Source organism: Brassica rapa, chromosome A02 (assembly GCF_000309985.2).
Source record: "Brassica rapa cultivar Chiifu-401-42 chromosome A02, CAAS_Brap_v3.01, whole genome shotgun sequence".
Lineage (NCBI taxonomy): Eukaryota > Viridiplantae > Streptophyta > Magnoliopsida > Brassicales > Brassicaceae > Brassica > Brassica rapa.
In genome coordinates this window covers 9249789-9260897 of record NC_024796.2, presented here as the reverse complement: position 1 = coordinate 9260897, position 11109 = coordinate 9249789, and the positions used below count along the sequence as shown (strand labels likewise).

At 31.8% G+C, this 11109-nt stretch overlaps 2 protein-coding genes across 2 annotated transcripts; both read right to left on the bottom strand.

Annotated features, from left to right (window-relative positions):
- Positions 1-1574: 1574 nt before the first annotated feature.
- LOC103852330 (probable histone chaperone ASF1A) lies at positions 1575-5201 on the bottom strand. Its single transcript, XM_033285425.1, has 3 exons — positions 2942-5201; positions 2326-2441; positions 1575-2242 (listed from the first exon to the last, which is right to left on the bottom strand). Exons 1-3 carry the CDS (start codon positions 3048-3050, stop codon positions 1877-1879), a joined length of 591 nt encoding a protein of 196 aa, XP_033141316.1. The 5' UTR covers positions 3051-5201; the 3' UTR covers positions 1575-1876.
- A 956-nt stretch (positions 5202-6157) lies between these two features.
- Positions 6158-7962, bottom strand: LOC103852328 (farnesoic acid carboxyl-O-methyltransferase). Its single transcript, XM_009129240.3, has 3 exons — positions 7712-7962; positions 6794-7447; positions 6158-6687 (listed from the first exon to the last, which is right to left on the bottom strand). The coding sequence occupies exons 1-3, from the start codon at positions 7778-7780 to the stop codon at positions 6355-6357; spliced, it is 1056 nt and encodes a 351-aa protein (XP_009127488.1). The 5' UTR covers positions 7781-7962; the 3' UTR covers positions 6158-6354.
- Between the last annotated feature and the right edge of the window lie 3147 nt (positions 7963-11109).

Genomic DNA, 11109 nt, shown 5'->3' with positions numbered 1-11109 from the left:
AGTATTTTAAATTATATTATTAATTTCATTAAACTATTATTGGTTGGAAGATTAATGTTATAATTTGGTTAGACAGAAAAGGAATTAATGATTAAAATTATTTATCGTCAGGAAAAATTGAAAAACAATTCATAATTTTATAAAATTATGTCCGTTGATGACTTGGCACAATGGAAAAAGAGAATAGTTATCATTTACTATTATAGATATGTATTAATGCCTTATATATATATTTACTTATAAAATGTTTGAAACAAATATATTTATAAAATATTATAATTTTTATGTTTTCGAAAATAACAATTCATATTTAAATATAATTATTAAATTATATTAAAAATATTATCAATGAAAAATAAAAACTTATATTAATAAGTATTAGCCTTAAGATTATAAAAACGTTTCTAATAAAAAAAACATTTTTGATATTATTAAGTCAAATAAATTAAGTATATAAAATTATTTTAAAGTTTCAATATTAAAATTTAATACTCTATAAAAACAATTATAAAAACATGAAGGATGAACATTTAAGAGAGTACTAGATGTTTTCATGTGCCATGCACAAATATCAAGATTTTATTTAGCTTATGAATTTATTTTTTTCTCTGAAATAATAATCTTTAGACATTTTTTTTATTGTTGTATTATAATGATCAATTGATATATCACCATTTTTAATAATTTAAGTCATCAGTTTTACTTATAGTGATTATTGACTTAAACAATCAATTGGAAAATAGTATATATGATATTATTTAAATGAATGATATAGTTATTTAAAGGGAAATTGGGTCAAATAACCAACAAAAAAACTAAAATTCACTATCTAACCAAAACCACAATCTCTTTCCTCTTTTCTATTCCTATCTCTCTCTACCCTTCTCTCTACAAAACTAATTTTCCCTTTTTATTTGGTTATTTCACAAATAATCCCTTATTTAAAAGCAATAGTATATATTTAGAATTTTTTTTGTAAAAGTAGATAAAACTTTGTAGATATAAACATAAGTAGTTTGCATAGAAGTTTTATTTGCAGAATAAAAAATATTATAAAAAATTATTTACATATATATTTATCTATATATTTTATTATTTATATTTTAAACATGAATTATAATATCATGTATATATTATATTTAATAAAATCATAAACAGGAGCTGTATACAAAATATTATTTTCATAAAACTCAAATATAATAAAGAAATACATAAGTACCATTTGCAATTCTCATTTGAAACATTGAAACTATATAAAATGCGAATGAAAAAATGAATGTTTTTGTTTTTGTGATTATTTTTTTTCATTTTACAAGTTTATAATAAATCATATCTAATATTTTTTAAAAAAATTCTTATGTTTTATAACTATGGGACTATATATTTATTACCTTATATTTTCATTTCTATAACTAAATTATGTTATAATTAATTTTATGCCATTTATTTACTTTTTAAATATCCATGTCACATTTTTGTTAGTCATGTCATCACTGTTTTTTAGAGTGTTTATAATGGTGACACATATACAAATTACTTAATAAATAATGTCTTTTATGGGCTTTTCAGACCAGTTTAGACCTATCTTCAAAAGGAAAGTCCTTCATGTTAAATTCAGACACAATCTAACAAGTAGAGACAGCAGAACTTCAGAAAATTATCTTGTTTTCGAAATGTGGGCTTTGCTTCATCTAAATCTTTGCCCAATAACAAAAATATTCAAACAAGTCAAGAACCACTTCCCTAAAGCCTCTTACAAACAAGTACAGTAAAATTGCAGATTATGTTTGGAGATAGAGAAGCAAAACCCAAGACCTTTGGGGACAAGGACACGATCGTTCCCATCCAATTTTGGACGATTTGGCTCAAGGAAGAATCATGATTCCTGGGGAGACTCCTGTGGTTTTGGTGGCTGGTCAGGTGAAACTTGAGATGCGTCATTGACATCAGGTTGTTCATCAGATGGTTCAGGAGGAGGAGCGGTAGCAGTTTGCTCGTCCTCTGGATGAAAATTAATAGGGAACTTAGTAACTCTAGGCTTGTCGGAGAGTATGTTCCTCTGGACTTTATCAATCAAAACCTTAGTTGGAGGCTCTTCCCTGAGTTGCTCATCTTCATAGTCATTGTTGACGTAATATCCAACTCGTAAGAACTCTTGACCCATGTAAGAACATGTCAACAACAGCACCGTGACACCTATGATGTCTTCCTCGCGGATCTTTGATGGATCCGGAGGATCAGCCTGTAAGAAGTAAATGGAGAATAAAAACAAGACCACAGTTGTAACTGAAGGACTGTAGTAAAAACAAGGGAATATATGTTTACCTGCAATACAAAGCGGTAGTTGCCAACATTAACAGGCCCAACAAGCACACTCTCTAGAGTTTGATCATAAGTCTCATCTTCTGCTGAGCCTACGTAGATAAGTTTCCATTCCAAATCTGTACCAGAAGCAAAGCTCGAGTCTTAATTAAAAGAAACGTTTTCCTTCACCACCTTTCTTACAAAGAAAGTGATCAGAACCATGTCAAGGTAGATGGCTAGCTTCTATAACGTTGTTGAAGAAATATATATTCCAGGCAAATCTAAGATCCATGAATGCTAAAAAACTAATGTCTCTATCTGTTTTTATCATATCTTCAAAACCTATTCACAAACCAACACCTCCTAGATTATAACACACTAGCCCCAAAGCTAATCAAGAACTTGTATATAGTTCTCGAGTCTCACAATGTAGTAATAAGACAACATGGCTAGAGTATGTGAGAGATGATACAAAACAGGGACAAACACAGAACAGAAATGTAAAATCCAGTTTCAGATTCAACAAAGTAAAAATCTGAATCAATTTAACCAAATAAATAAAGCTTTTTAAGTTAGTTACTAGTTGAATCGTCAACTGATACCAAACCATATAGAAGAAGATAGTGGAGATTTTTACCGTCTTTGAGAGATGTTAGGCACTCGTACGAAATCTCGAACTGAAAAGGGCTGACAAAAGGCGCTGGGTTGTCCAAGGCGGTGACGTTGGTGATGTTGATGGCACTCATGTTGCAAAAAAAATCCACAAAGCTTGGCGAATCGGACGACAAGAGTACGATGAAGAGGCGACACTAGTTAGGGTTTAGGGTAAATTTGGTGGGCGAGACGGATTTGAGTTGAAAGGGGGAGATGGATTCAATTTTACGAGCCTTGTTCTTCTAACCGGTCGCCAGGTAACCGGCTATCACCGGTTAACTGAATTGGCGGGAGGTGTAGGAGGGAAAATTGAGGTGTTGGGTTTTTGGTAAAGGAACCAGAATGGTTAGCCCATCACATTGGACACATGTTAGTGTTGAGACTTTGAGTCTATTTTTTTCTAGTTTGACCATTAAACACCTCTCGATTCTATGGATGTATATAACAGTAGTAAAACAAAAAAAAAAAAAAAAAAAATTCTTGGACCACGTCTAGAATGGGGTGAAATCCGTCTGCAACAATACATATATTAGTAGTAGAGAATTTCTTTGACATTAAGCTCAATTGTAAAGAAAATGGATTTTGCTACTGCAGATTTGATGTGGGTGGAAGTGTAGAGAACGGATAGAACCTTCATGAAAATTAAAATCATGTATAAGCTTCCCAGCAGTCAAATCGTATACATGTTATATACAGTCAGTAGTGTATTGTTTAAAGAACACATGTTCAAAAAAGACAAAGCAAAAGATTAACAATGCAGTTCTTACCTTTTCATCATTGCCAAGTCTTTCTGTCACTACTGAATGACCACCGGGACTAAATTTGATGATGTTTATGTCACATTTATGCCCCTTGTACGTCTATATGCGCCACTTCTTCATGATGTCCCAAATCTTTAGCTCTGTGTCATTAGATCTGATGCGAAAAATATCACCAAACGGATGAAATTCAACAACAGAACAACAGCATTTATGTCCACTAAAAGCTTGAACCAATACACTTTATGAGCAAGAGTCTAAATAGTAGCCATCATTATTCGAAAGTATACAAATACAATAGATATGTTCAAAAGAAAAGACCTAGAATCCACATTGAGAATAACACAACCATCTCATATGGTCATTCGATGGAAATACCTGGGCATATAAGGAGCAGCAAATATTTCTAAAAAGAGCATAATATTAATCAACTGACTCTTTGTATCCACAGCTTTATCACATTCGAAGAAACTCAACCACGCACCAAACCACATTTGAGATCTTTCCCTGCTTTGGCATTTGTGAATCACGCGGCAAGCAAATCCACTGTAGCCACTAGCCATGACCTGACTGACGTGTAAGTATATTATCAATTCCGATTTTGATCCTAGCTACCATCTTTCTTCTTTTCATTGCTGGTAGTGGTAAGTATTATCAATTTCCTAAACAAATGTTGAAACATATTGAAAAATGTTAGAATTTAATATGTATATGAATTTGGATAAACTGAAAATAATTATATTTTGATAAAAGAGGTGTAAATTAAATATATATCAAATTTTGATGATTTTAAAGTAGGTATAATTTTTGGTAAAATAGTATACTAATTTTTAGTTTTAATATTAATTAACACATAAAAAATAAAAATTTGAAAGAAAACTATTATATTATCTAATGGCAAAATATATGTAGTCAAAATGAATTCTCATTCTTTTGTTTAACGCTGAACTTTTGTAGGTATTATATAGGATTAAAGCTATTTTAAATGAGTATGTGCTACATATTATACAAGTAAAAGAATATTTGTTTAACAAAAAAAGAAGAAGAACAAAAACTGATAGAAACACTCAAGTATTGTTGTGTACATATTGTAGCAGTGGTTCATAATTTTTCACTCATAAATTTGAACCACAAGCAGTTCATCACTGTATACAGTTAATTCGAGTGCAGCACACACACCTAAGTGTGTCCTAGATCTTTTTTCAACTCTCCATTCGAACTCTTAGGTTTCGAATGAAGAAAATGGATCTATCGCTGCAGATTTAGCAGATCAAACGGATCAAGTGGAAAAAGAACGGATCAAGTAGATCTAGTGGTACAAGAGAGGATCAAACAGATCTAATGGTCCAAATTATATGTAAGACTGAGGAAAGTGGATAAAAAGTGGTTCAAAGTATTGTATAGATTTAAATAATTTTTATTACTATTTAATTTTATAGTTCAAAGTATTTATTTTTAAAAATAAGCTATATAATTTTATTCAGAATATAATGCAAAATTATTTTAAACACACATATAACTTAAAAATAATTTTGGTTTTGATAAAGTAGTATAATAATTTAAGCTTTAATATTAACTAACGCATCAATTTAAAAGTATTAGAAAATATGACTTATTTATTTATATAGTTTATACTGGATTAACCTAAAATATTAATACTAATATGGATTATTCATATATTAAATATAAAAATAATATTGAATATTTTAATAGTCAATAAAAATGGTTTAAATAGTATAAAATGTTACTTATGTATATAAATGAAAATACAACCATAAAATTTCAATATTAGATTAGAGTTTGAAAATGAAATGGTACAAAAGGTGGGGCCTACACCAAAGTGCAGCATTCACTATTTTTTCCCATTCATAAAATTTTGTAAATGAACTATATAAAAGGGAGGGAACCACGAGTGATCTAATTTTTTTTTGACCGCTCGATCTGTTTGATCCGCGACGCTTGATCCGCTAACTCTACTACGATTGATCCACCTTTTCCTTTCAGAACCTTAGAAACATAAAAGAATTAGTGTACAACCATTCATTACAGATTTGGTTAGAGTTCTTATATAATATCTAAAAACACGTTCTAAACAAGTCTCTACCTATTTTCATCCAGACAAATGTCTTACCTACCAAACGCAAGAATTGTCCACATATTAGTCATCTGGTCTGTGAGACTCTCATATTTTAGTAGATCAATGATCCAAAAAGATTCCCTATATTTCCACCAGAAAACAAGAATAAGAAAGAAAACTCAATAAGAAAAGTATTCCAAATGCGTTGATTTGTATAATTCTTAAATGCGAGATTTTCTAGTTTTAATTTTTTTTAAAGCCTTGACTGGAATCACATTTGATTCGCAAGTTGTAAAAATATTATTCAACAAAAGGGGGAAATATTTTACCGCTAAGTCGCTAACATTTAGCCAAAAGCTTCATAAACGCTTAACCAAACAATTTTTATTTTTTGAAATTAACCAAACAACTTTACGCAACTGTGTTAAAGTTTCTGAAGTGCCAAAAACATTTATTTAGGAACAAACCAATTGACAACAATTATTCGGTATATCGTAGCATCTCAGTAAATCTTGCGGACAACAACAAACATCAACGATCTATCATTTGATCATCAAAGAATTAATTTCTTCGAAGCATAATGAAAAATTGCATTCCGGATTTGGCATTGGCAAGTTCCGGAAGTATCTCTGGACACTTCTTCTCATAAAGCTCATTTGTCCTCTCCATTGCTTCTTTACCAAACCTCGACTCAATAACTCCTCCAAATGTAACTTTGTTTGAAGTTGCCAAGAACTCTGGATCCAGTGGAAATTCTTCGTTAGCATGACTAATTTTCTCAAACGCTTCTATCGTGAAACATCCGTTATCTTCAATGACACTCTTGAATTCCGCAACGTGTGCCGGATAGATTGGGAAGTTGAAAGAGTCTAGCTCTTCTTGGTTGATTAATCCCTACACAAAACATTGACTAGAAAGTGTCATAAAATAATAATTAAGATGATGTGTTTTTTACCGTGACACTACAAGTACACATCAGAGGGACAATATTTTTTTTTACCTCTTTAGCTACATCATTGAGGCAATTTCCCAAGTGATCAAGAAGCATTCCTTTCATTGTTTCAGACATTTTAACTCCATCCGGTACACATGATCCAAGAAGAAATAGCAATCCCCCGGACACGAGTTCTTCTCCTCTTGCTTTCAGGAAACTTCCCATGTCGATCTTGAACTGATCAAGATACGCTTCCGCGACCTTCTCCGAGAATCCAGTGCAATGAATGTCCTTGTTCCATGCAGGAGAGTTTGGATCCGCGATCCCTTTAGGAATTTGGGACAACCAATGAAGCGAGTATGAACAATGTCCCACATGGAGACTGTCTCGAGGAAGAACACGGCCAAAGAAAGATCCGGGAACTCCAGCAACAAAGTATCCTTTGGTCGGAGGGAGAGTTTGGAAAAGGGTGTTGAAATCATTGTTTGAATGATCGTTAAAAAGAACTTGAAACTCAATGTTATCATCCGGATTTTTCTGAGTTTCCTTTCGGTACTTCTGTCCCACAGCATCAATTATGTTTTGTACTGCAAGGAACGTGTTAGGTCCAGTGGAACAACCAAAATCCGCTATGTTAAAGCGATTGGAAGCTGAGTTGATTTCGAGTTTGGTGGAGATTGCTTCACTGATCTTTTCCTTTGCTACTTCAAGCAACGCTCTCTGCAATAATCAAATTCCATCATGAGTGACAATATGTTTATCAGATTCAAAGTTTCCATGCTTCAAATTAACTCAAAGCTAGCTATTAATATATCTAACAGCAACAAAAATGGTTATCCCCGTGAATATGATCTTTTCAAAATTCATTCATTTTAGATAATCTAATTTATATTTAGAAGATGTATAGTTGAAAACAAAACTTTCAGCAAGATTTCATAAAGAATTTCCAAAGTATTTTGACCAACCCGAAACAAAATAACTAACCTGATACGTTGAATGTTGACTGTAGCTATTCGGACCCTTGCCTCCAGCCATCGTGTACGTCGGAGCCATCTCTCTCACTCTCTCTCTCTATGTATATTTAGCGAGTGTAAATGTAATGATATACTTGTGACTTGTGAGTTTGCTTGGTCTTTTTGGTCTTAGTAATATGCACAAATGATGTATTTATAATATCCTGATATATAATTGTTAAACGAGGACGCCAATATTGACCGATGCCTGAAAAAACGACTTGCAAGTTGCAACCCAAAAGCTTTTTTATTACTCTACATAGTACGTATGAACTTTCTAAGTCTAACACACACATTTTCCACGCACGCTAATTATGTCGCCCATGACTTTTATAATTTCTATTTGTATATTATATGGAAGCATAATTGTTTGACTCGAGTCCCAATTTCTATTTTTGTGACGCTATTAACCCTATTTGTTTCTTTTTTCAAATACTTTTTTCATGTAAAAGAACTGTAACACATAAAACTCATATAAAATATTAGAGAATCTGTAGAACATCAACACTGGTGAAGACTTTAAATAGTTTCTAACTAATATATTTTATTATTAAAAAATATAAGATATCTATAAGTTGACATGTGTTAAGAAAATCTCTTACTAAGATTTCAAATTCTTACAAGTGAAATATTACTCTCTTTAACATTTTTTATATTTTTAATTAGTGAAAAACTATCTTAAAAACTCATGAATAGTGATTTTTATTTCTATTGTCCAGTCTTGGACCCGTTTGGTATTAGGACTATGAAAACTTTAGAATCTTTAACAGTTTTTAAAGTTTTTTAATCTAATAACCCTTTTTTTTTCTTCCATCTAAAATTTATTAAAAGGACAAAGTCCATAGGACCAAGCCCATAGGACCAAACCCAAAACGATACAAGGATACAAACATAAAGCCCAACACACTAGAGCGAACCAAACTGCAACTATTTTGGATCCTAAACCCATCATCCTAAACCCAGAAAGTGCTACTTCATTCACGATGTTGCGTGGACGGGATACATGTTGATACCCTCACCTGCAAGGAACACGCGTCACAAGGCCGCCACGACTTGACCGAGACACCACTTGAGGGGCACGTGTCCTAAGATTGAAGCCCCCTCACCTCACCGGCACGCAACCTCCGTCGCCGCAATAATCGGACATCCACCAGAAAACGACATCATCTTCCACCGGAGTCAGAGAAAAAACGCGACCAAACTCCACCATAGAGGCCAAAACCGTTGTAGATCAAGAACCATGGATCTACGCTTCCAAGAAAACATCAATCATCTGCGATCAATCCAAGAAATCAACATGGATTCTCAGATCGAGAGTCGATTGGGCAAAGAAAGACTAAGGGTGAACTGATTCCGGATCAATCCGGAGAAGAAGCCGGCGAAAGGACGGTGCTGTCAGAGCCACCGCTTCTCCAGGGACGAAAGCCGGCGAAACCGGTGCTGTCAGAGCCACCGTTTTCCCGAAACAAAAACTGGCGATGGCTGTGTGGAAGGAATCACCGCTTCCCAGAATCAAACATGCTAACCGGAGGTGGGTTTGTAAAAAACTTCGGTTGAAGTTTCATCTCAGCCCTTCCTCCGTGTCGGATTCATGAGGGAGGACAGAGCAGAAAGAGAGAGACAACATCATCCCTTATCCAATCAACCTTTGATGGCTTTCTCTTTCTCTAAAGTTTTGAAAATCACTTGCAGTTAATTTTTTTTTGTTTTTCTTTTTTCTTTTTCATTTTTTGCCTAAAGTCTTTTTTTCCATACTTTCATTGTCTCTTCTACGGTTGGACTCATTAATTTTTATATTTTTATTTTTCTTTCTTTCCCCAAAATATTAAAAACTTATTTTTTTATACTAAATAAATTGTTGACTAATTAATGAATAATATTTTTCTCTCGTTCTTTTGAAATCCATTTTCTAATACTTTACAGTTATATATATATCATTAAATAAAATTCTAATTATTAAATAATTAAATCTTAACTTTTTACAATTTTAATACGAAATATATTTCCACAAAATTTAATAACGGCTACATTTTTTAAAGCCACAGCTCTCAGATCCAAATTTTCTAAAGCCAGATATCTAAAATCAAAGCCTAAAGCCAAAATTCGTAACAATCAGAATCCTTGTCAACTAGTGTAAGATCTCTTGATTTTTTTTATATTATCAAATCTGGTGAAACTTGGTAAAGTAAGTGTGAAAATCTTATAATCAATAATTAAATACCTATAAATTTATTTATAACTTTTGGTCTAATCTTATTACAATATCTTAAAACATTATAAGAATCTTAAAATTGTTCTTATGTTTATTGTCTAGTCTTGTCATAGTAAATAGAAAATGTAAAAGTTTTAAATTATTTTTATTTTTCTCCCAAATGAGCCCAAATTTTGTAGAAATTATGAAAATTTTAGAATCACATTTCTTTGGATTATCTTATCTTGCTAAAATATGTTTGCTAGCGAAAAAATAATAGTTTATTTGTATTGTGTTTTCAAATCAGCTGAAACTTTTTAGAAAAATGAGAATTTTGGAATCACTTTCTTTGTATTGTCTTATCTTGTCAAAATATGTTTGCCAGTAAAAAAAAAATATTTGAATTATTTGTATTGTGTTTTCAAATAAGCTGAAACCTTGTAGAGAAATGTGAGAATTTTTGAATCATTCTTTGAATTGTCTTGTTTTCTCATAATATGTTTGCTAGAGTGAAATTTTTGATTTTGTTTTTGTTTTATCAAATTATTCAAATTTTCTCAACTTTGGTAATTTTTTTTTGAAAGTCTTGTAATCACCTTCCTTTGTATTGTCTAATCTTGTAAAAAATTATGTTAATGTGAATTCTTTGAATATATTGTATTATCAAATCAGCTCAAACTATGTAGAAAAGTATGAGAATTTCGGAACCACTTTCATTGTATTGTCTTATATTGTCAAAATATGTTTGCTAGTGTTAAAGTATTTTTATTGTGTTATTAAATTTTCTGAAGATTGGTAAAAAGATACTAAATTCTTGGAATCATCGTTTTTTTGTATCGTCTAGTCTTGTAAAAATTTCTGAATTCTTTTGATTATTTTTATGCTGCTATCAAATTCAGTGAAATTAATAAATATGTTTGAGAATATTGAATTTAAGTTTTGTTGTATTGTAAAATGATCTCTCTCTAGAAAATCCTCTCTAGAGCTCTGTCTTCTCTTTCGTGGTTACTTTTTCCAGAAAGAGCTTTAGAACTGATCCTGTATCCATCACCAAGTTTTGTTAACTATCATTTTTGCTTCTGATGACCATGATATGATTAATGCAATCAACAAACCCTCAGCCTGGCCTTCACTCAAGTTTTACTCCACCAAATTATCAGTGTGGTTACGTGATATAG